Source organism: Spermophilus citellus (genome assembly GCF_964194105.1).
Source record: "Spermophilus citellus genome assembly, chromosome: 2".
Lineage (NCBI taxonomy): Eukaryota > Metazoa > Chordata > Mammalia > Rodentia > Sciuridae > Spermophilus > Spermophilus citellus.
In genome coordinates this window covers 52,321,118-52,347,370 of record NC_138183.1, presented here as the reverse complement: position 1 = coordinate 52,347,370, position 26,253 = coordinate 52,321,118, and the positions used below count along the sequence as shown (strand labels likewise).

General features: G+C 42.5%; 1 protein-coding gene across 2 annotated transcripts in view; it reads right to left on the bottom strand.

Moving 5' to 3' along the window:
* The window catches only part of SLC24A2 (solute carrier family 24 member 2), a 221,415-nt gene that overhangs the window by 24,603 nt on the left and 170,559 nt on the right, over positions 1–26,253 (bottom strand). The window contains exons 6-8 of one of the 2 annotated variants that reach the window (XM_081263418.1): positions 18,528–18,626; positions 15,066–15,184; positions 572–715 (exon numbers count right to left, since the gene is read on the bottom strand). In XM_081263418.1, the coding sequence (XP_081119544.1) occupies positions 572–715; positions 15,066–15,184; positions 18,528–18,626 (362 nt within the window). Of the gene's footprint in view, positions 1–562; positions 716–15,065; positions 15,185–18,527; positions 18,627–26,253 lie in introns of both variants that reach the window. The other variant, XM_081263419.1, reaches the window with a different exon arrangement.

Genomic DNA, 26,253 nt, shown 5'->3' with positions numbered 1-26,253 from the left:
GATGACTGCTTTGGCCAGTAGAGTATAGTTACTATATAACTTCTGAGACTAGGACATCAAAGACCACAAAGCTGCCTTTTGCTTCTGGAACACTCACTCATGGAGCACTGACCTCTTATGTAAGATATTTGACTATCCCGAAGCCTCCATGCTGTGAGGAAGCCCAAGTCACATGAAGAGGCCACGTTGAGGCATGCCAGTCAACAACCCCAGCTGAACCTGGCTTTTTAATCATCCCAGCCCAGGTGCCAGAAACATCAGCTAATTTGCCTCCAGGTGACTGTAGCTCCCAGCTATGAGTCACCTCAGCCACTCAAGCCTTCCCAGCTGAGGGTCCAGACACTGTGGCATAGAGGCAACCATGTGTCCTACCCCAATTCCTGATCCACAGAGTCCATGAGCAGAACAACATGGTATTTGTTTCATAAGTTCGGGGGTGGTTGGTTATGCAGGTCTGGTAATCTGAACAGTCTCTGCACATTTCAGGTCTATGTAAGAATTCACATTTATCTGTATCACCTCTCCTCTTCCTTATGACCAGGGACTTTTTCTTCAAAAATACTTTACTCACAGGTTTGCGAACGTCAGGTAAGGTGATCCAAAGAGGAAACACTATGGGGAAGACGATCAGGAAGGTGACCTGCTTTCGGGTTTCAGAAGGCCAGGCAAGGCTTAGGGGCTGGTCGTCATCCTCCTCAGCTGTCTCTGTGGTCTGCTGTAGAAGGAGATATAAAATGTAAGCAACCACGAGGACAGTGACACAGGCCACAGAAAGAAGTCCACAGTGAGGGAGGGAAGTTCCAGACCTCATTAGGACTTTTCCTGAGCTGCCCCAGCTGCTTCACACACGTACTTTTTGGGTTTTTAAGAGAACCCAATCTGAGTGTGTGCCAATCTGAGTCCTAGGAACAAACAGTAAATCACTCAACCAGGAGCATTTAAGAACTTTTTTTTTCCCCTCGAACATTCCTCAGCTTCTCACTTTTGTCAACTGATTATTCAACATGGGCTACAGCTTCAGTTCAGGAACTTTTTTATGAGAAATATTTGCAGAGCAACAGACCAACAACCTCTATCTCTCATTTCCCGTCTCCTTGAGGGCTATGCCAGAGGATTCTGAATCCTTGGAAGGAAAAACACTGGTAAAAATTAAAACTCCTTTTTTTTTTTCCTTGTGCTAATTTTTGGCAGACACATGAAAGTCACTGCAGAAACAGTTCAGTAATAATACTGATGGGGTTCAACGCCCTCCTGCTGGCCTAGGATTGCTTAAACTCAGTGATTCTTGTGTGTGTGTGTGTGTGTGTGTGTGTGTGTGTGTATGTGTGTGTTAACCTGCTTAATCACCTGTTGAATTCGAAATGATTTCACTTGCAGCCAAAGGCTTATCGTGCATATATGTGCCTCCTGCCCCAGAGAAACGGAGGGTAGAAGTCAAGCAAGCCTCTGGGCCTGTACTGGGCCTCAGAGCCAGGCAGTAAAGCTCCCACTCTGATTTGGGAGCACAGCCAGTGTTTGACTTGCCAGCCAGCAGCCACTGCAGTCAGCAGCTTCCGCAGTCCCAGAGCTGGAAGAGATGAAAGGCAGATCCGCCCGGCAGGATGACCATTAGCCTGTCAGATGGGCCCCAGAGCCTCCAAAACAACACTGCAGACACCATCCATCACTCCCTTCCCCGCTTGTTTAAAAATGAAAGTGCAGCAGTAGGACCAAACATTAGATCTAAAAATATCAGCAGGAACTTTTCCACTGAGGCTTCCTTTTGAGACCAGAGAAACAGCCTGCACAGGCTTCACAGAGCCCCTGCCCTCTGTGGCCTCGCTTCCAGCATCACAAAATATCCAAGCAGTAGTAGTGACCCTCCAGCATTTGTGGCCCTAAGGGGGTGGCAGGTGGGGCAGGCTCCAGCCAGATGGCTTAGGACTCAACTAGAGGTCAGGGCTGGGTGGGAGGCCCGGTTTGTGTTATTCGAGGTTACATTTAGTCCCAAAGGCTTCAGAGTGATTTACACAATCACCCCCATTTCATCTCTCTCTGGACATTAAAATTAATAATAATACTAATAATGATAATAAAGGAATCTGAAGCCCTGATGAAAAAGAGTTCTTCTGCTTTGGTGTGTGACCTTGGCTGTGGGTTAAAGATTCTGCAAACTGCAAATGTGAAAGTGTTATGGGGATTAGGTAAACAAGTTGAATTGGAACAGTGTGCATTTTGGTCACCTGGATCCTCATTAACACACTTCAATCCTTTTGCTAATGCAATTCACTACTGGTCCATTCACTGTCGTCTTTACTCCATTCAAGGACTTCCCATCCCTGATGGAATTTTGGGGGTGCTGGCTCTTGACCCTATTCCATGTAATCTCCATTCTCTTGGAGGAGATGTAGCAGGTAGGTGAAATCCTTCAAGGCATCAGCTTGCTACAAGAATAATCTGGGTGTCACAGGACTAATGAGGGTTTAGGATAGGAGACCAGTGGGTTTTAACTGGTCCCATGTAGATATATGATCTTTCTGGCTTAACCCAAATAAATGACCTTCCCCTTTTCCCTGGTAGATGCCCCAGAAATGAGCATGGGAAAATAGAGGTATGCATTGTTCCTTATAAGTGCCCTGTCTGGTTTTACTCCAGCAGAGGATTGACTGCCCTGAAGACCCATTAAGCTGATCTGATGAGTTCATCAAGCTCCTCCCCCTTCCTGGGTGGCCTCCCTCTCCTCATCCTGTCCCCACTGCCATCCACAATCTAGCAACTTCTCTTTAAACTCCAGGCTAACCTTTTTTTTTTTTTTTTTTTTTTTTTTTTGAGAAAATACAAAAGCAACTCTTTATGACTCATATCATTTTAATGACACCAACAGATGGTGACATTTCATCAATAACCCTTCTGCTTATAACCTACGGATTAGCTTCTTTCTCCATCTGCCAAAGTCACCAGGCAGGCAGTGCCACTAGCAAATAGTAGAAAATAATTGTCTGTTTAGATGCATAAGCTCTAAACACACTACTGTCCAATGCAAACAATTAGCTATATTGTACGGTTTCCAAAAACTGCATTTGAGGTGGCTATCGCTAGGGCAGAAATGAACTAGAAGAGACTGTGCCTCAGGCCATGTAAACAGCTTTCTGTGAGCCTCCTGGGGACCAAGACCTGCTTCAGGGAGGTGCAGACGCCTAGAACCCCATGGTGGACTGAGGAGGTGTCCCTGGAGCAAGGCTGTGAGCACCCTTTAGGAGACATTGTCTCCATCTTCTTGCCAAATGAAACCTCACTCTGGCTCCATGGGTGACAGCTTGCAAGCTGGCTGGAGAAGTAGAAGAAAAACACTAAGTTTGGGGCCTGTTTTGCTTTGCCCAGGCTGCAATGCCAGCACGGTCTTGGTTTCAACTCTTGGTAGAGGAGTCCACTGAGGTTTCAGCAGTGATTTTCTGGCTTTTCCCAGAGTTCGGACCTGTGGGCTTTGACCTTGTGATGATCCAGTCTTACTTCCTATAGCTTTGGCAGAGTGTCCCCCAAAACAAAACAAAGCAAACTGGAGAGGGATACCACTGCAATCCAGAAGAAATTCAAGTGACTTTTGATATAAGGGACTAAAATAGTTTGATATCTGCTGGGATTTCTGCAGAAGCTCTAGAATTATGCAAAATCAGAGCCAGTGATGACGGCTATAGGGCCTTGTAACCTCTGATATGGAAAATCTGAGATGAAACCACATGGCCTTTTATTCCCACGTGGTGGGTGTTGTGCTGTTGTCAGGTCTTATAGCATGATGGGAAGAGCAGGTGGTAGAGAGTCAAGAATCCTGTTTCTGCTCAGGCTGTGGTTTCTTGGGCAGTTATTGACATCACCTGTCAGCCTTTACTAAACGCATTTAGGTGCAAAGCAGTGTGCCAAATTCTAGGAGTCTTGCTTTTAAGGAGTCTTGCATTTAGAAGGGGGAGGAAAAAAAATATAACCCCCAAGAATTTATTACTGATAAGTACAGGGTTGCTGGCAGGAAATGAGGCAGTATACTTTGGATTGTTCTCCAATATCTATTTCTGTCTGCTATGAATTGAATTGTGTCCCCCATTCAAATTCATGTGCTGAAATCCTAACCTCCAGTACCTCAGAACTGTATTTGAAGATAAGGTCTTAAGAGGTGGCTAAATTTAAATGAGGCTGTTAGCATGGGCTCTAGATCAGATGTCTTTATAAGAAGAGGAGATTAGGACACACAGAGACACCTGGGGTATGTATACATGAGGAAAGGCCACATGAAGAGGAGGACACAGCAAGAAAACCAGCATCTGCAAGCCAAGAAGAGAGATTCAGAGGAAATATGTCCTCCCAGCAATTTGACCTTGGACTTCCAGCCTCCTAATTGTGAGAAAATGAATTTGTGTTATTGAAACTATCTAGTCTGTGGTATTCTGTTATGGCCGCCATGAGCAACCAAATCTACTGCCCTTCTGCTTGGTAAGCAGAAAGTCCACCTCTACTGAGGCCCAGAAGACAGACTTTGCTTCTCAGCCTTCCCAGGTGAAGCTGTGGATATGTGATTAAGTTCTGGCCAATGGATGTAATCAGTATCCTCCATAACTTCCTTTAAAGGATCAGTTCTGTCCTTACTTCCTCCTTTTTGTTAGCTGGAATGGGGACATTTTGGCCAGTGAATGAGCAACCATCTTGGACCATGAGGTGGAGGCAAGAGGATCACAAGTTCAAAGCCAGCCTCAGCAACTTAGTGAGGTCCTAAGCTACTTAGTAAGACTCTGTTTCAAAATGAAGAATAAAAAGGGCTGGCTCAGTGGTTAAGCACCCCTGGGGGTTCAATTCCTGGTTAAAAAAAAAAAAAAGCCATAGTCCTGAAAATTGACTTCAGAGAGAGACAGTAAACTATTTATTTAAGCCCCTGTCATTTTGAGGGTTAGGATAAGGTCACAGTGGAACCTTATCCCAACTGATCCAGTATTCTTTTTGTGAGGATTCAAGGGAGAAGTCTCATTTCTCAGCATGAGGAAAAGTCATGCTTCATTTGAGAAGCATTAAAAAATCTTAGACATACTGTTCATAAGGCAACTGAGTCTATTCTTTCTTTGCTTTGTCCACTGGGGAGTTCAGAACAAATGTGCAACCCCCTCAACAGTCATAGTATTGGAATCTGTGCCCCTTTACTCCAGTTTCCCTATTTTCCTTTCATCTTCATCCTTTGCTGTATTTTCTCAAAACTATTCACTTTCCCCTTTTTTCATCAGATGTTGCTTTACATGCAACCTTGAATTGTTGTAGTGTGGCAGACTTAAGTAAATAATAAAACTATTTAGTGATCTAATAAACATTTTGTTAGTCCTAAAGGTTGATATCTGGAGGTATGGCATCGGAACACCTACAGAAGATGGAATAGTTCTTAGTGTCAGAATCTTCTGTGAGGTGTCTAGAGTGATAAATTTGTTTTATTTGTATTTGTTTAGTGAACAGGAGGGGCCTGGGTGGCCTAGGATCATGAGCATCTATTATCCACCTTCTTTTTTTTTTTTTATTGGTTGTTCACATTACAAAGCTCTTGACATATCATATTTCATACATTAGATTGAAGTGGGTTATGAACCCCCAATTTTACCCCAAATGCAGATTGCAGAATCACGTCGGTTACACATCCACAATTTTACATAATGCCCTATTAGTAATTGTTGTATTCTGCTACCTTTCCTATCCCCTACTATCCCCCCTCCCCTCCCCTCCCATCTTCTCTCTCTACCCTTATCCACCTTCTTTACCTGTGTATCTCATGCTCTGGTGTGGATGGCTTGCCCCAGAATAGGCCTCAGGTCTCCAGTGGAGGGGTCTGGACTGGATTCATTAGTCAGAGTTTGCCTCTAAAGCCAGAAAACTACTTCTAGGAAGCAACTCCATTTCTCATTTTTTTGTCTCCTTAAGATTCCAGTGGGAGGGTGAGCCCACTTTAATGTGATCTTTTTATCAGATAATTCAAATGAAAATTCAGGAAATGTCTGAAAACAGGCCACGTTCCAGATTCAATTTTAGGATGGGTGATCATATCCCATTCCCTGTTCACAGGGCACAGCCTTAGAGATCACTTGGACCTGCTGAGCCCAGCCTGACTGGGGTTTGATTTGGATCAGAATTGAAGTTTTTGACTTCTCTGTACCTCATGGACAGGAAGGACCCTGGCTTATTGAGTTTGCCGATCCCATTTGATGGATGAAGATCGTGGGAAGAAGGATGTGGGAAGAAGGCCACAGTGCCAGGCCAGACCTGTGTGGCTCCAAACTCCCATTTCTTTCCCATTCTAAACTGGTTCTTTTCCTCAGCCCTAAAAAATCGGTATGCATGTGCTTTATGCTCAATTATACCAGGCTTCCCAGGTTTATTTTGCAATAAACTTGACCTATTTTTTTTTTAAAGTTAGCTAAACACTAAGCACTGAATTGACATTTTTTTTTTTGTTGTTGTTGAACCTAAAACTAATTTCTGGTGGTTTTGGGGGCCCACATTTCTATAAAAACCTGTTAAGAAACACATGAACATTGCATTTATTCCATTTCCTCAGCATCATGTAGGATCCACAGCAGCATTGAAGTGACACAAAGGGCAGATTTGGGGTTATGGATAGGAGGAGCTGTGGTGATGCCCTCTTTTTTCCTGCAGCTCTTTGAGTGATATCTCTGAGGTGCACATTTAAAAATGTAATACAGGTGCTGATAAGACACCAGGGAATAGCAGGCTTTCAAATATAGGTTAAGAAGAAAGACTGATTCTTTTACATTTGTTCCCAAGACAAAAATGCAGAGCTTTCGTCCAGGTTGCTGCAGGAGGAGTTGGCAACGAAGCACACTAATGGCTGGAGTGAGGGCTTGAGATTTTATGTGCATTTCATTGTTCGATGTGACCCTGGATTCCCATAACTGTGGATAATTCTCTACTGGCTACTTCTAAAATGGATATCTTGTGGATATTGTAGAAGATGGATTAAGGTCTTTACAATAATAAACTTTCCTGGGGAAAACTCGAGCAAGAGCTGAAATAGAAGATGAGTGGTTATTTTCAGACTCCAGAGTTCAGTGCTTGAAGGCCAATAAAGCCCCATGGGAAGAATGTGCTTAATAAAACATCTTCTTTAAACAGGGGGTATCTGCTTCTCCTTTCCTTTCCCTCCTCTCTTTCATTATTGAAACATTAAAAATCCCCTGACAAAGCACATTTCATTTCTTCAATTAGGTTTCTGTGGGAACTGGTCCAAAGGCTTGTGTGCCTGTACAGAGGGTGGGAAGAGGGGATCCTAGGGAGAGAAGAAATCTTGACAATGCCTTATCTAATGAAGGGACAGTTGGATAAGGGATCAGCAAGGATGACCCACTTTTCATATGGTTTCCTAGTAGACAGGAAGTCAGACATAAGTTTGTCTTAAATATGAATCCTGTTCCAGAGTGTTCTTCTGTAACACTGTTGTTATATAGTTAAAAGAGATAATTTACAGAAGATACTTAGAATAGGATTTGACACATAGTAAAAACTCAAACAAAATTGGTTATTATTATTAAGGACAAATATTCAGGAAAACAATTTCTTTAAATACATCTATGAGAAAAAAATCTGACTAGGTAAACTGTAATGACATTTCCAGCAATAAAATTCTATAATTCAATTATTTGACATAAACACGGAAACCGCAATGATTTTCTTCCTCTATTTGTCCACTCATCCAATATTTATTGAGCATTTTTGACTGTACTGATATCCACAATCTAATTTCTTTTTCTCTTAGGTAACATGAATAAATTGAAGGCCTTTGTAAGTAAGATGAAAAGGAAAATTCCACAGCCCCAAGGAGAAAATACTATTTTATTCTAGTAGGTAGGCTTTCAGTAGATTTTCTATCAAAAACAAAGCTTCTAAGCAGATGGTAAGACTCATAATATTGTGACACCTTGAATCTGTGTTTTGGGCAGAACTAAAAACAATAGTAGAGTTGGGATTCTCAAAGGTAAAATTACCAAAAAATGCTCAGTCACACTTAACAACAACTTAAATCAACACTTAAGTCAACAACTATCTGGCAAGTAAAAGTTGCCTTCTAGAAAACATTTCATAGACTCCCCTCCATTTTGTAAGCTTCAAACACAGCATGCTTTGGAACAAAGGAAATGCCTGCAAACTCCTATCCTAGAATACTGGCTGGCTCAGGGACAGTAAGTTGTTCCCCCTATATGTATTGGCCAATTAATGGGGTAAATGTACAAATGGCCTTATGTCATTTTTATGTCATTCATTATATTCAATGAACTTCAGAAATGGAACATTATGCTTGAAATCATATTACTGAAAAAAACTGACTCATAAACATATTCAGTACTGTGTCATGGATCATTCTGGTCACATAGGCTGAAGATCTGAATTTAAAATCTCTTAAGTGAGATGTAGAAAATGAATTTTTGAGACAAAATTTGTTCTTGAACTTGCCAGACCAGGTGTGCTATGAGTCCCTTTTAAAGCAAATTCAGAGTTCTGGGATGGTTCTTCTAAAGACCACAAGTCTAGGATAAAGCTTCATTTGCCTTTCCACTGTGGAAAGACAGTGAAAACAGAAGAGTCCTGAAGAAGAAAAACTGTCTGATCAGATGATGAAAAACCAGGGAGCCATATTTGGAAAACTTCAGTTATTTAATGCTAAGATTTGAGTCCTTACTAACAAAAGACTGAGAGTTATGTTTGAAGCTCTCCCACCCAGGATGGCGTGTTTCGAGATGGAATGTCTAAGGAAGTAATTAAGGTTAAATGAAGTACTGAACCCAAAGGGTTAGTTTCCTTTAAGAAGAGATGGAGCGCTTGTTCTCTCTTATTCTCTCTCTCTTTCTCTCTCTCTCTCTCTCTTCCTCTTTGCTTCTGTATATCCTCCCCTCCTCCCAGCCATCAGAAGACATAGTAGGAAGGTGGTTATCTGCAGCAGGAAGAGACCAAGTCTGCTAGAACTTGATCTTGAACTTATAACCCCAGAACTGTGAGGGAACAAGTTTCTGTTGTATAAATTATTCAGTCCATGGTATTTTGTTATGGCAGTCTGAATAGACCAATACAATAACCATATAGATATTGATCTTTTTAAAAAAAATCTCATTTTTGAATATAAATATGACTTTGAGATAAATAATTGTGTCTACTTTGTATGATTCATTTTTAATGAATTTTAAGCCTTGCTTTGTGATGTAGGAAAATCTATTTTTGTTCTTAGTTTCTCAGTGTCTTTATATTCATGTTTTCTACCAACATCCTTCATTCTCTGCATTCTCATCTTCTACGTTCCTATCTCTAATCCACAAAATAAGTCAAAAAGAGATAAGTCAAAAAACATTTCTTTTTGGAAGGGAGCTCCATCTGAGACATTTGTCTTGCCTTCTGTGTGGATACCCTGAATCAACAGAGCTAACATTTAAGTAGAGAACAGATTTTTTTTTTAAGTGACAAATTTTTGCCTGTCTGATGGTAGGAAATAACTCACTCCCCTTATAATACCATCATATGGTTTGTTTTACATATAGATAGAAAAATTCTAGTATCAAGAATTTAGCACATTAAATACAAAATGAGGTCTCACTGAGCAATGGAAACCTGAAAACAACTTAATCTTCTTGTACAAGGCTTTGAACTGAAACCAAGCCTTCAAAATATTTTTCTGTGAGTGATGAAACTGCCTGAGCCTAAGCTCTCCAAGAAGCCAAGAAAGCATTTCATAATAATGCAAAATGGCACCCGGAGAGTCTGGCAGAAGGCAATTACTTTCCTTCACTTTGTATTTGGCCTAAATGATTCTGGGGTTTCTTCCTAAATTGTATTGTAAATTGATTTTTGTGTAGTTTTCATGGGCTTTGTAAATCTTGCTGATACAATTCATAAAATATTTGTTAACATAAAAGCTAACTGGATAATTATAAAAACAATCCCCAAATCATTTTTATCCTCTTATTATCAGTCAGATTAGAATGCTCTAAGAAATAGTGATAGTGGCATTAATGTTACTATTTTTTTCCAGGGTGGTAATGAAGTTTTTTTTTTTTCCTTTTTAATAAGTAGTCAGCCCTTAATGTATCGTATGTGAATGATAAATAGACATTCTTCAGAATCTGCAGAAAGCACAATGACAAATGATATCATTAACAGCAGAAATTCGAGAGTCTCGTGGTTCACTTTGTTTTTTGGTACTGAAGATTTAACCCAAAGTTCTTAACCACTGAGCCACATCCCCAGCTCTTTTTATTTTTTTAATTTGAGACCGGGACTCGCTATATTGCTGAGGCTGGCTTTGAATTTGCAATTCCTCCTGCCTCTGCACTGCCTCAGCCTCCCCAGTCATTGGGATTACAGGTGTGCCATCACACCAGCTATGCCTGAACATTTTTATCAGCATCATGAGGCTTCAGGAAAGCAGATCTTAAAACACTACTGAGTTTAGGAAAAGACAACACTAGGGAGAAATAAATCAGAGCTGTGTCCCAACAGAAGGAACAAGGGCTTAACACTGCAGGTGATATTTGAAATGTAAAGTGAGAAAATAACAACAACAACAAAGCTTGCATTTTACACATCCTCTATCTTTGTCTCTTTCTCTATCCACCTGCCTGCCATCCATCCACCCATCTATCCAGGAAAGTGATTTCTTATATAAATCTGTTTGCCCACTAGTGCATCTTGGGCCACTCTTAACCAGCAGGGACAATTTGGATTTTTCTAAGGACAGAGAGAAAGCTTAGAGGTGAAATGAAATAAAAGCAGCAACACATAAAAAGCTTTCTCATGATGCATGAAAATGTAGGACACAATTTTTAAAAGTAAGCTCTTCAGAATTCAGAAACGCAAGGCACTTCCCTCCCACACCTCATTGTGAGCAGTATCTGAAGGGCTTTGAAGTGTCGCAGCAGTGGGGATCCTGATGTGGCCTGGGAGACCGCCCCATGGCATATGTGGGCCAAGAGCCATCACCTGTCTGTTGTCTAGATAGGCAAAATTAAAATATAAGAAAATGCTGGGTTCTGGGGGGGAGAGCATATTTCTTTGAAGTGTCTTTTCAAACCTGGCTAAGTTCTCAACTTTGAAAATTTGGGAAGGTTGGTAATTTCTCTGTGCCGGAGTCAACACATTATGCCTACAGTTTGGGAGAAGATAATTAGCATGTTTAAAAAGTCAAACTGTTTCTTAGTTCCACGGAATATATAAATGGAGGAAACTCCCTCCTGCAAGGGGGGCTTGTGTCCTCTGTTAGAGAATATTCTTAAAACGCTCTTCATTGCCCATGTAAAGTCTGTACTAGAAAAACCTTTCAGAGATGAGGCGTCAATGTGAAATGAGTTCACTTGTAAATAGGGTTTTAAAACACTAGGTTAATTAACGAGTCAGGATAAACTCTCAGGAGAATACCAGCAATGAGCTTGTGGTGTATGGGACTCATCATTTCCATTAATAGAGTCGAGATACACACCTCATTCATCATGTAGCTCGATAAAAATACAACTTGGAAATAAATAAAACTAACAGAACACATAGGCACTGAATCACTTCTGTGGCGTTGTGCTTCAGGTGGCCTGAATGTTCCTGATGCACATCTTTTTTCTAACTCTGGAGTCCTGGCCGTAATTCAGCCCACCACACAGTCTCTGCCTTGAAACCTCAGCATTGTCTAAAGCTTTCTTTTCTTATCAACTACTGTGACCAATTTATTACCAGATCTTCTCAATTATGGCTCAGAAATAGCTCTCAAATCTGCCCTTGCCACTCACTCTACCACCAATATTTTTGGCTAAAGCCCAGTCCTCTGGGCTACTTAAGAGCCATTAAAAAAGATTTTCCTAAGTACCACTAATAATAGCAAACACCTACACTGTGCTTACTGTGTACGAAGAACTGTTCTAGGAGCAATCGATTCTCACAAGAGTGCTATGATAGATGCTGTTATGTCTATTTCACAGAGAAAAAAGAGAGAACAGAGAGGTTAGGTAACTTGTGCAAAGTCATACAGCTGGTCAGGAGAAGAACTAGGATTTGAACTCAAATGGTGTGTCTCCAGAGTCTCTGCTCCAATGATTAATTGTTTTAATTTAACCCATTATTATTTTATTATTATTTTTATTGTCGTTACTCTTTTGGAGTAGGCAACAGTTATCTGGTTCAAAATTCAAAGCCACAGAGGGCATATATTGAGAAGCCTCTCACCTAAGTTCTCTGTTGCACAGGCCCCTGCTCTTTAGGTATTGCATGATTAGTTTTTTCAATAGCACCCCAAGCAAATGCCTATATGCTATTTCTCTCCCTTTTTATGGTATGCAAACATAGTATACTCTCCTATAGTCTAGATTACAATTTGGCAAGTTGCCCTTTTCAGTTAACAACATGTATTGAAGATCATTCCAAATCAGTACATGAAGAGTTTCCCCATTTCTTCATTTTTTCCTCTCTTTCTTTAAAGACTGCAGATGGTCTATATTAGGAATGGACAGCTTTTTCTATAAAAGGCCAGACAGTAAATATTTCAGGCTTTGAGTTCCATATGGTCTCTGTCACATATGCTGCTGTTGCTTTCCTTCTTAAAAAGACATTTTAAAAAACAAAACCCACTCACTTGTCATACAAAGACAGGCTACTGGCCAGGTTCTCAACCTTGCCAGGTTGTTACCTTGCCTCCTTGTACTCATTCATTTTCTGGCCTGGCTCCTTCTTGACCATTCTAAAACAGCAAACTTCCTATAAAACATCTGAGGCTGCCACTGCACTGTGTGAGCCCTTCACAGCTCCCTTATTCTGGTCCCCAGAGTCTGCTAGCTCTGCCCGACTGTTCTCTGACGTCATCACTCCCCATCTCCTCCCTCCCTTTCTTCCATCCTCTCCAGCTGCATGAATTTTTCTGTTCCTCAAACTAGCCATATCCATTTCTGCCCTTGAGGTACTGCTCTGTTGGATGGCTCCTTCCTGAGGTGCAGTCTCAGTTTGGATGCCTTCTCCTCAGAGAGGCCTCCCCCGCCCACCAGGGATGGCTCCCCATCCCCCACCGCTCTGTTTTTTTCCACGGTCCACGCGGCATCTGTAATCACACTGGTTTATCTTTACAGTCCTGGTTCCGCTAGGACATAGGGATACCCCAGTGCCCAGTACGTTGACTGATGCAGATGAACAAACAGAATTTTCTGATCAGGTGAATGGAGTTTTTATACCTTCCTGAGCTAGGGTCAATTTCTTCTTTGTTAGCTCTGAGAGCATTTTGTACAGACCTTCAGGATCCCACCCGGCTGTAAATAGTTGCTGATCACAAATGCTTATTGGTTGATTTATATATATATATATCTTGAATATCAAACATCATGCATATCTACAAAACCTTTTCAATAGCTACAACAAACTCCTTCAGGTAAGGGCCGTCTTGAATGGGGTTTAAATGGCACTACTACTTAGCATCTATCCCTGGGCTAAGTGCTTTCTCACATGATCTCATTTAGCCCTTATAGTAACTTCGATGAGGAAAATAGAGCTCAGTGAGGTTTGTAAGTTCTCCCTGGCAGATTAGAAATTCACCACCAGGCCCTCCTGCAGCCAGCCATGGTGGGATGGCTCTTTGAAGTTCTGTTTGCTCTAGAGGTCTGAGGACACCAGCATGTTGCACAGACCTGCCATGTCCCTGCACTGGGACCTGGGGGCCTAGCTCTGCTCAGGGAGGAGTCAACTGAGACTCTCTCCCTCCCCTGCAGCAAGGTCCTCTCTTATAGGGGCACAGATGTCCCTCTGCCAGCCAGATGGAGAGGCATGGTGACGAGGCTGCCCTCTACACACCTGTGACTGTGCCAGCCCCAAGGGCAGCCAGATGTCCTTGGGGCCTGCCTCCTGCTGCCACATGCTGCTTATCCATGTGGACATAAGCTGCTCTGCCAGCTCACTCTTGGGCTAATGCAGAGGGACTACAGGGGCTCTGGGCAGGAGGGCCAGGCGCCTAGAAGGCAGAGGAGACAAGGGCAGAAGGAGCAGTGGTCTCTTTGTCCTTTCCTTTAAAAGAAGAAAATTTTCTCACAGATCCTATCAGGGAATAATAACAGTAGACAATAATCAACCTGATTTTTCCTCAGAAGTATGGACTCCTTCTATAGCAAAGCACTTCCCAACTTAAAGGAGAAGACAGTATTGGAATATTTTAGCAGTGATCTGGTTCTATTTGTGAGCCACTTTTCCACTCCTTGGGAAAATTCTGTCAAGAGAGTGGGTTTCAAATGTTAGGCTAATGCTACTCAAGGTGTGGTCCTGGGACAGCAGCATTGACCTTACTGGGCAACTCAAGAAATCTAACAAGTGCCACTCTGATTCTGCCTATTTTTTGTGCAACTGTGGTTCAGAGGCAGTGTTGCATTTAGATGCTCCTGAGATCAGATCTCAGCTCACTGCCTGCAAACTAGGTGACCCCAACTAATTACTTCATCTCACCGAATGACAACTTCATTAACTAGTAAAATCAAGACACAATGTCCACACTTTCAGCTGTGAAGTGTAAAGGGGATAATGTACACAAAGTGCTTATATCAAATCAGCAGCCTATAGTAAGTGCTTGGTAAACATTAGGTATTACTCCTATGGGAAGAACATACCAATTGGTTGTGCCATTGAACATTTGATTGGGTCAGAGTGTATTCATTTCACACATAGAGACAGAGAAACCCAAAGGGGTTCACTTAATGAAGCACAGTGACTATGGTTTCTCTGATATTTACTCTGACCTTAAAGACAAAGAAAAAGGATTATGTGGTAGTAGCTGTCAAATTATCAAACATTAAGATCTACATTTTCATCTGCAGGACTTTCGGATATATATGTCTTCCAACTTGAGAAACAGTGGCTTAGAGAATATATGTATTCATTCCACACATGTAGGGCTTGATACCTGTGGATCCCTGGGGTGGGAAATACACACCAGGCCCTCCCTGGTGTCCACCCAACTAGGAGCTGGGGCCTCCAAGAGAACTTAGGGCTTGTGCTGCTAGGCCCCGACATCAGTAAGAGCCGAAGCCCAGAAGAGCAATGGAAAAAGGCCTTACCTGGGCTTCTGCAGCTTCAATGCTGTGGGAGAGATTTCCATTTTGTACAGGTTCCGAAGCATCGCTGGAAGGTGTCATTTCAACTTCTGTGCTCGTGCTATTTGGGAGTTCGATTTTTTCTGTGACATAATTTAAACACACACACACACACACACACACACACACACACACAAAGAAAACAATGGAATCAATGGTGGTAAAGAGTCACATTAAAAAAGAGCAACCTAAAATGCTGGGCCAGAGAGAAGATAGATGGTGGTGTCTGAGGCCTGGGGCTGGTGTTGGCCGAATGGCAAAAGGCCTTTACCATCCTTCCTGTGCCTTCTAGCATACTGCCCTCTTGCCCTTTGACAGGACTCTGGCTTGCACTGGCATGATATCAGCTTGTGTGCCCCTCAGCCCTGTGGAGCTATCTTTCCTTTCCTTTTTCTATGATGCTGGGGATGGAACCCAGGCCATTGCACATGCTAGACAAGTGCTGCACCACTGAGCCATGTCCCAGCCCTCAGGTCCCACGGCATGTCCTTCTCCAACAGAGGCAAACTAGCCATTCAAAATACAAATGTAGATACTCAAAACCCAAAGCCACACCCAACCTATGCACTGCTGTTCACCCTCTGGACCTTGTCCCTTAGTGTTTTCTCACCATGGGGTCTTGCACACTGTACTCTGCAGAGGGTATTGGTACCTGGGCATTCTGCCACTATAAGGTGTTGTCTTAGGCAAGTGTCCTCCTTCCTTGGGGTTTTGACAACTTTACCTGTGAAGTGAGCTCTTCATCTGCTGCATCTCCAGGGCCTATTCCCTTCAGCTACTTCTCTCAGGCTTTGTGAGTAGAAACTCTGACAGTGCCTCAGTGTTCACTGGGAAGACAGGCTTGGCAAGCTGGCCCTTCTCATGAGCCTGGGGAATGCTACTGAGCACTTTTCTCACCAGGGCATCCCATTGCAGGCCAGGCAAAGAGGAACCAGGCAAGCAAGAGAGGCCCAAGTCCTGAATGAGGCAGTGGTTGGCTAAAGTGGAGCGCTGGGTCAGCAAGTGCAAAGATAAATTTTCTTCCGAGAGTTGAGAAGTGACTCGAGGGCTATGATTGAACACTGGGACTCTGTGACGCTGGGAACCAGACAGGTCTGTGTTCTTCATCTCACTCTACTTCTTATGCAAGTGACTCAACCTCTCTGACATTGAGGCAATGTTAATAGTACTACAATTATTATTACCACTACTGCTACCCCCCCCCCCACCATGACTACAGGGCACTTCTATAAAGATTAAATAAGAAAATGCATATAAAGCACTTAGCATAGTTCCTGGTACAGAACAAGAAAGTAGAGACAAAAAATGTGAGCCCTGTTACAGTGCCTGCCTTTTACTAGATTTTTTTCTCCAGGGCTAAGAGGAGCACCTCCAGGTGATCAGTGTTCAGGCAGCACTGGGGTCACGTGGGACTTCAGTGGGAAGGAAATAAAAAGGTTTCTATTGGAATGACACGCTGTGTGGGGTCAGGCCCCGGGCTTCAGGAGAGAATGAGGCTGTATGGTGCACTATTAGGGCTGCTGGAACCTTCCAAAGGCTCATCAGTGTCAGATATAAGCAGGATCAAGTTGCTCACGGCGTATCAGAATGTTTTTATTTCTAGAAACTTCAGAAGAATTAAAGGTTTCTGATATTCATACAGAAGAAAACAATTTGAAAGGTATATAAACATTGTTGTGCTTGAAGCTGCCTGATATCAGAAATCACAGGAAGTGCATTTAGTTGTGGCATACAGAGATATAAATTGATTTAAATATGGAAAACCACAGAAACTCATTTTTACTTTATCTGTCCATGTTTTTAATAGTGACAGTGATTAGGAGTTGATGTTTTGTGGGGCTCTGCCAGTTTATCTTGGTATGTTTGATTACTAAGTACCTTGGGGAGTATTAAAACCCTATTTGGGAGAGCGTACTGGCTCGAATGATAACCCTCAGTATTTGCCAAACTTGCTCCTAGCAAGTACACAGGATTCTGGGTACCCAAAGGGAATAAGAGCATCCAAGGATAGACACGAAACCACCCACCAGGCCTAACACCTAACTCGAGGATGCACATCTTAGCTTAGGAAGTACTTTCACACGGCAGGCTGAGGTTTTTGTCACCAAGGAAAAGATAAAAATAAATCTTGAACTTAACTTTGAAAGCTTGGATTTTAGACACACTTCTATTTTGTAGTTACAAAGTTATTCACAGACTAATCGACTTGCAAGGCACCTTGGAGTCCTGTGTCCCACCTCATCATAGGTCATCGTTCAATAGGAAGAGGGCAGAGCTGGAGCCCAGGCATTTAAATCTTACTACAGACAACTTCATTCCACAAAAGAGAAATCAAGTGGAGAAGAGAAAATAGATTGTATAATTGAACCTAAATATCACAAGCCAAACTTAACCTGGACAATAGATTTTTGTGGTATGGTTTTACATTTTTATAATACAAAGGTGAAACATGCTTATTCTGAAGAAAATGTGTCCAAGTTCACAGAAGCATAAAAGAAGCAGACAAAACACACAGTTCTTAGCGCTGACTTCAAGATATCACCATTGTTAACATTTTCGCTGATTTTTGTTCAGTTTTTCTTTTCATACCCAATCGAATCTTGACTGTTTCTTGGCCAAAAATTTCCCTGAGCTACAAGTCAGGATAACAGGAGAGGCAGAGACTCTTCTACAGAGTGTCATGTATTTTGAGTGCAACACTGTTGAATTTTGTCTGCAGATATAATTTTAGTTACTTGGGCAATAGCTTCGTTTATAGCATAGATCCAGATTAGGTTAAATTTAGTTTGAATTTAGAATTAGAGAACTGTATTATAGTTACAGACAGGAGAGGAGGAACATCATGTTCCAAGTTAAAATAAGATGCCTGAATGTCACAATCTGGTCACACAGGAGCTCTGGAAAAGTCAGCCAAAAGAGACCTGGGCTGGTACTACTGAATTCTTGAGAAAGAAGAGGCAGCCTCGACCCAAAGGTACTAGGCCACAGGGAGTGGCCAATTGGTAATTTAGTGAATGTGCTGCAAGCAATGTCCTAGGTATTAAATCTGGTTGCTATTTCAGAAGGGGTACCCTCACCTTTGGTTAAACATTAGGTGACGTGTGTGTGTGTGTGTGTGTGTGTGTGTGTGTGTGTGTGTGTGTCCTTTACGTGGAATCCCTGAAACGAAGCCATTATCTACTCCTGAAGGGTAGTGCCTGACTGGGAGTTGGCTAGAATCATTTTACTCTCCTTGGACTTCCCCTAGAGTTATTGGTGAAATACTGTGTCCTTTCCTTCCTTGGATCCATGTAGGGAAGAGAGACCCATGTCCAGGTCAGGGCCGACCTACAGGGTTCTGTGTCAGCACTGAGTGAGCGGTGCCCATGCTGTGCCCTGCCTCTCAGCTCCCAGGAAGGGCATGAGATAGGGTCTCCGAGCACTCACCCACGTGATTGGCAGCCCCATTCTGCCTCTCGTTCTCATCCACTTGGCATTTCTTCTTGGCAATCTTGTGGAGAATTGAGGCCTTTTCTCTGAACCTCCCTGAAGCAAGAGAGAGTGGTGGGAAGGACACAGAGTGAGAGGAAGATCGAGTCTGGTGGCAAAGGAGGAGCCCATGGAAAAGCATGTGGCTTCTTCAGTTCTGCTGCTCTGGAGCAGTGACCACACCAGCCTGTCCAACCTAACGCCCTAAAACCTGCAGGATCTGTGATTTCTTACCTGTGTGGGGTGGTTAGCCTGGTAATCTGTTTGAGAACCTCAAGCTGCTGGAGCATAGATGAAAGGTTCGTGACCTGGACCTCTTCCCTTCCCTCCCAGTTGCTTACAAATAATCCAAAGCATCAAGCATCACTGAGACTCCCTGCTGCTGAGATCCAAAACAGGTCAAAAGAAACAGAGCTGCTCTGGAGGCACAGACATTTCTCTGGAATTAAATGCTCATCCCAGATTGGCTGTTGACAATGGATTGGGAAGAAATGCCAAACCCAGGAGTCCTTTGTATTGACTTTGACTTTTAAGCTTTTATCATAATTAACATCACAGTTTCTAAATGAGTTAGGACTGGGCATCCATGAGCTTTCCAGATCAGCCAAGTTCGATATAGTTAAAGCTCTAAAAAGGCACTTGGTTCCATTTGGGGATCTAGAGCAAAGAATGATCAACTGAGCATGGCAAGTAATGCTGGTGCTGAGATACTTTAGGAAAGGTGCTGGAACAATACCCTTCCCAAAGCAATCATTTAAAACAGCTGTGCCACAAGTGAAACACGTCATTTCTTCATTATGACACAATGGGTAAAGGCATGCAACAAGCACAGAAAATAAGCATGCAAAAATGTAGACTGGGGAGACAGCACATTTCTCTGGTCTTCTTTCATCTTCGATTTTCTTCCTTGGGAGCACCCAAGGTGCAAATATTCTCATTTTAAACCAACTGATCATTCAGATCTGATGAGTTCTTCAAAATGCCATGACCCCTTGTAATTCTCCCATCGGGCAAAGTTTTGTTGGCTGTGTTTCCTAGCAGCATGTTAACAGGGCTTCCCATTCCACTTTTCTAGTTAGAACCAAACCAAACTAAAATGTTCCTCCTGGAAAGGCTCTTCTGGAATAGGACACGGCAGGTTGGCATCCACCTGCTCCTCCCATGGATGGAAATCATGGCATGTGGTAACATAGTGGTGACATGTATGACTGGTTGGGAGTAACAGAACCTGTAAGCTCCACTGGTGAATGTGGCAGGGGCTAGGGCCATTCTGCTCACAGCTCCATTAGCCATGACCTTAGACACCTTGCTACATCAAGGCAACCTCTAGGCAAAGAATGTGCAGCCCAAGGTGTATTCTCAAAGGCAGCATCAAGGGAAATATCATACACAAAAAAATGCAGGTTAGTCTTCTGTGTGGGCTGCAGAAGGGATGAGAAGGAAGGATGGGGAGGGGGGCATGGCATCCATCTTTGAGGGATGCTGAAGGTCAGCCTGAGGTCAACAACCTGGAAGGTAGTTTGAATTTGGTTGTTTCTATTTAATCTCCCAGGTAAACTGTAGGAAGAAAAAGGGAAAGGAAACAAGGCTAGGGAAAGGAGGAGGAAGGAGAGCAAGGAAGGAAAGAATAAAAGAGAAAAAGAAGGAACCAGGAAGGAGGCGGGACGCAGGGGATGAGATTGCCTGGAGGTTGCCCAGGGGGTGCCGATGCCAGGTACTTGTCTGGCTGCCAGATCTAGTGTTTTCTGAGGCCCAAGAATATAAGAGTGATCTTCAGAAACTCTCTAGCCTTATGCCTAAAGAGGGGATACTCCCCATGGAAGTATCCCCAAAGTATCCAATTCCAAAAAGTCCCCAAAGCACATGATTTTTACTCTAGAAAATAAAAAGGAGATTCTGAAATGTCATTGGAGATGATGCTTCTCACAAACCCTGTGGTGTCAGGATTGCTCTGTGAGCATAGATCATGCTGTAGCTCTGTGAAATAAAGATGATCAATATTTGCTATTTTAAAATTATATATAAAATAATAAAGTAGGAAAGAATTCAGAAGAGGAAATAAGATTGTGGAAATAAGACCTGAGATAATAACCCAATCCAAACAAAGTCCTAAAATCAAGAATAAAGGCAGAGAAACCAGCTAGAAACCAGCGAATGGCCTATTGTTTGTGGTTACAAGAATCTTCCCAGAGATTAGGTGTGTGCCAGAGAGAGATACTTACAAAAGGGACCTTGAAATATGTTAGGGTATAGCCAATTTACTCTGCCAGGAAGCATCCTTCAGTACAGTGTTGGTAACACACAGGGTGGGGTTTTCCTAAATTCTCCAAGGGAGGACTATGTGGACACAGTAGGAAATGATTCTCGACCTGGGATTTTGGAGTTTCTCATACATTTTACATGCCAGTGAGGGTTTTCTGAACTGTCTTAGTATTTTTTTTTCCACTGTAGCAGCACCCCTGATTTCCTCTGCTGTTGAAAAGTAGAAGGGATTCACCTTGTTTGCTTTCTCTTGGGATCTAGCCCTTTGGGCAGGAGGTAAAGCAACTGAGGCTGGTTGGTGAACTATCTTTTCTGCAGATTTCAACTTCTTTCATTCACCTTTTCCTGACCATTGTTTGTCCCCACTGTCATGACCTGACAACCATTGTACATTCTAAGTGCTGATGCTGCTGCTCTCTAGCCTGGAAGGATTTCCCCTTGAAGATTAGTTTCTTGAAAGGCAGAAATGAGGGCTGACCTTCAGAATTCAGCACACACTGATCTCCTGGAGGGTGATGGGCGGGGCTTGACAAAGGGAGGTATTCCAGTCCTGTGGACATCCCAGGGACACCCCAGGGTAGCTTCTGAGAAATGAGGCTCACAGGACAAGAATGACCACGAGATCTCTGGGGCAGAAACCAGCACAGAACCTGTGGTTTTCAAAGTGAAAACCTTAGGGTAGGAAGACATGGCACCTTGAGGACCTGTTCAGGTTCAAGTCACAAGCAAAACGTTTGTGAAGGGGACAGCAGGGTATTGTGGTTAAAAAATTGAAGCAATTTAGAGGCAGGTGGGCCTGAGCCCAAGCCCAAGTTCTGTTGGGTGATTTTTGGTACATTCCTGCATAATTCTGGTCTTCAGTTTTCTCATCTTTTACATGGGGATTCCAATGGTATTGGCTCACAAGTTAAATGTAAGTAAGCCTTACAAAAGAAAATTTGTGTATAGGGCACATCACAGTGTAAAGAATTGGAAAAACTCTGTCAATAAGAGGAAAAAGAGAAACAAATCAACAAAATGCTCAAGGGCAACGGTGATATGGCTCCAAGTTGCTTTAGAAGGGCTATTGCTATTTTCTCTTCTTTAAATCCACATAGGCAAGAGCGGAGAATCAGTCACATGCAGACCTAGTAACATACTAAGACCTTGTGGGATTGGTGCTCTGGTTTTACAGAATCCTTAAAAAATCAGCTCCAAATTTTAGGCACATATTGCTGTAAGGGATGGCACAGAGGAACTGATCTAAGAAACAATCGTGCAACTTTGTGCTTGGTGACAAAGAGTGAAGGTATTCTTCAGTACATTTCAAGGTCAACGAATGAGCGATTTTTATCATGTTTTAAGGCTACCTTAAAAAATATACTCTGTTGTGGCGTAAACCTTAAGGTGTTGAATATTTATATAGCTACAGATATTTGTATACTTAGAAATCTCAGAAATAGCAAACTCTGCTCAAATCGTGAGGCACCTACGTCAAAACCTAGTGTATAATTTTAAGATAGATTAGCTTGGTCTGAAATTTGCAAGAGTACCAGCTGAGTGTCCTCAGAGGAGTGTGTGTTGAGGGGGTGGTAAGGAAGTATGGAAGGAAAAGATCAAAGCATAAAGGCCCAATGTGAATAAGAATGAATTTAGAAAAACATCCGGCAATCAAAATCTTTGACCAAATCACTCTGAAATGAAACAGAAATCCCACGCTGCAGTGCAAAGAAAACCATCGGAGGGTCTGTTCACTCAAAGGAAATAATTTGGCTTCTGTTCTGCTGGTTAATTAATTAAGACAGCCCCTTGCACATTCCCACCAAGCCTGAAATAGTCAAAAAGATCCCTTTGGGTTGGCAATCTGATTAGCTCCAGGCTGCCATGGAACATTCTGAGCATCAGCAACAGAGGAAAAAAAAAAAAGAAAAAAGGGACAAAAGAGATAAGATGTAAAAGGAGCTACCACACACCCCTCAGTGAGCAGCCTGTGGTTTGGGGGAAAAAAAAGCAAAAAATGAAACAGAAGGGAAAGTTTGAAAATAAGTCTTTTAAAATCTATTTTTGTGTTTTCAGCTCTGCCTGTCCTGTGTTTCTCTGAAGTTTGTGGCTTGGCAGGTAGCTTCAAAGGCAGAAGTGCACCTGAATTTGCCTCCCATTTATTCTGTGCCTTTTCTCCAGACTCAGATCATCATCAGACAGACCATCATCACCCTGACAAGGCGACACAACTGATGTGGCACTGCGGGGTCATCCTGGGCTTCTCTTTCTCCCATCCTCCACGTGCCTTCCATCAGCAACTCTGGTGCCTCTATTTTCAAGATATTTCAGACTCTGCCCACTTCTTCCTCCCCAGGCGGTTACCCCTGGGCCCCACCAGAAACAAGTCTCTCGGGAGCAATCTGTCTAGTCTGCGTGTATCCTTCTTACCCTTACCTCTTCTTCCCCCAGGCTCAAGGACTCAACTCTCCCCAGCACACTTAGGGGTCAGTAGTGTGGACTAGGTTTCTCTCTTCTCTGTGCACAATCCTGGAATGGCTCTCTAGGTCAAAGTGAAAGTCAAGACCTTACAATGCCCTGCAAGATTCTATCCAATGAGGCTCACCCTGGCTGTCTCGACTTCATCCCCACTCCCTCTCCTTGCTGAAGGCTTCTCTCTGGATACCCACACCCCTCCTTCTCATCAGAGAATGTTTGAAATTCAATATTCTTAGGGCACTTCATACACCAGTCACAGCCTCTTTCAGCTTGCTGCCCACATGTCTGCTTTGCCCACCAGAGGGCAGTCTTCTCTGGGGAAGGGACTTTCTCCCCACCATCTTACCCTTCAACAAGTATCTTAGAATAATGTCTGGCTCATCACACACCCCCAGACTGCAGTGAAACTTGCTATAATCAGCTCTCCTGGGAAGCTGAGCTTCCTTTCAAGCCCGTACAAGTCACAAACAATCTTCCACACTGCAAATATTAAGCAAACTTGTGCTTTGTACTGGGTACCTAATTTGGTGAACAAGGTAGATTCAGCTGCTGCCCTTGTGGAGTTCATAGCCTGGAATGGAAAAAAGAAAAGTAACAAGGACTTCAGATTTGTTCTCTGACGGGGGAGGCCTTCTTGGAAGGGGTATGGATGCTCAGAGAATAAAACTGAAAGCTTCTTTGTAAGAGATGCTACCTAGCAGCTGGGGTGGGGGAGAAATGGATCCTTTCCCCATTCTATAAATTGTCTTTGTGGAGCAGCTTATGTATCTAAAGGGGCTAGCTTGATTTTTATTCTTAAAAGAAAAATAGCAATGATAATAATTTCAATTTAAACAAAAAACTCACTAAGAACATAGAATTTTATTTAGCCCTAAATCTGTTTCTGAAATATCGTTTCTAAATTATTTTTTTCTAATTTTTGTGAAACATCATGGAAATGATTTATTATACTACAATGATATGATTGAAAACTAAGCTACTCTTGTGATAAAATATTTTTTAAAGCGTCTTTAGTGAAGGAACCACAGAATAGAGATGATTAACATAATTTGATTGTCATTTTATTTACAGACACAATCATAGGAGTAGTTTCTGTAATTAATTAATTGTATCTCAAGTGGTGGCCAAACCCATTGTATAGTGAAGGGATCAACTGGATCTCCTCATTAAGTCTTTCCTTAATGTTGTTCCTTAGGAATGACATTTGTGACCACATATAAAGAACGGTTCTGTCTAAATATGCGTTAGTTCTATCATACTCCCTAGCAAGGTCACCTGGTAATTGGGAATACAAGCTTGCTTTTGTAAATATTTTGAAATGTTTCCAATGTTTTGCAAAGGCTGGTATCCAAAAGACTGATATTTTATCTTTATGTTTCCAATTTCTTGTCTCCCCACAAAGTTTGTGGAATCAGTCGTCTTCAATCTGCAGTCTTCCCTTTCCCCTCATCATGATCATGATCAAATCTCTCAATTTGGGAGTTTTTCTCTGGATTTCAGATTTCCTGCTGGCATTTTCCCTCTTACCTGCCTTTTGCAGCTGTGCCTCTCTAAAGAACCATCTCTGCTGGTGCCTCTATTTCTTTGTCTCCATTGTTATAATAGTAAGTCTGCATCTGGCACCTGCCAGCATTACTCCAAGGGACCTGCCTTCTGCCACTTTTTGCCTCCACGTGACTTGATTTTTCAGTGGTATTTGGTATTCCTCGCCTCTCCTCTTCTATTTCAAGAGTCCCCAAGAGTTCTCTTTAAATGTTGGTATTCCTCAGTGTTCCCTCCTGGCTCTCTTCCTCATTCCTCACTCTCTCCGCAGAGGACCTATTTGACCATGACCTGAGTGTCTAGACTCTCCTCTTCTGCAGACTTTGAACACCTTCTCTTGGAAGTTCCTCTGACAGAAAAGTTAAACATGCCCAAACTTCACACATTGTCCTCTTTCCTAGGAATCTGTCTTTTGCTTTTATTTTCTACTGGTGATTTCTGTACTCCAAAATTCTCCCAGCCATCCTAGAGAGCTCCTTGTTGCCTTTATCCAATGAGTTGCCAAGTCCTTTTTCCTCTACCTTTGAATTCTTTTGTTCCAACTTTTCCAGCCTTAATTAGCCTCCTGGTTCTCAACTGCATCTCCTCCATTCCCCCAATTTACCCTTCCTGTGGCTTGGAGTGCTTCCCACTTACATGCCTGTCTTACTGCCTTTCAATTTTCTGCTTTAGGAAAACTTCTTCTATCACATTACCCTGATACCTGTCCTATCATGGCAGTGGTCACAGAGCCTCAAAGATATTTTATTGGCCCTCTCCCATGCTAACATGCAGAGCCCTGGATCACAAGGCTGTAGTATCTGTCCTCCTCGTACTTACTGTCCGGGATGGTTCTCTGTTTATGAGAATAGCAACCTTCATGCAAAAAATAAAGAAGGAGATGTAAGTGGGTGGGTATGGGGGAGGTGCTCCAGTTGCTTGCTACATGAAACTATTCCGAGTTTCCCCTTTGGGTGGTGGATAGAGAAAGAAGAAGAACTCAGAAGCACGTTCCAGGAAACTCATCAGTCTCTCTGCTTGGCTAATATTTTGGTTAAATTTCCTAAGTCTGAGAGCATGTATAGTTAATATTTTTCTGTTTGGATGTTCTTTTTTTTAAATGATCTCTAATCAAGCTCAGTAAAAACGGGAACTTTACAACAAAAAACTTGCAGCAGGTAACAGGATTGCAGAGAACAATGTTTCAGGAAAAGGGCCAACGTGGCTGACTGACACTGATGGAGAGCTGATGTGTTTTATCCTTTGGTCACCTGCTTTTATTATTTTAGGAATTAAATTTTCTGAACATTTCTATCTTGTATTACAGAGACACAAATGTCTCACAGAAAGTTGCAAACAGGTTTGTCTGAGTCTCAGATTTGGAGTTCTGAGCCATGAAGCCATGAAGTCAGATATAAGCTTTAAACATCTTCCTTTTGTTTCC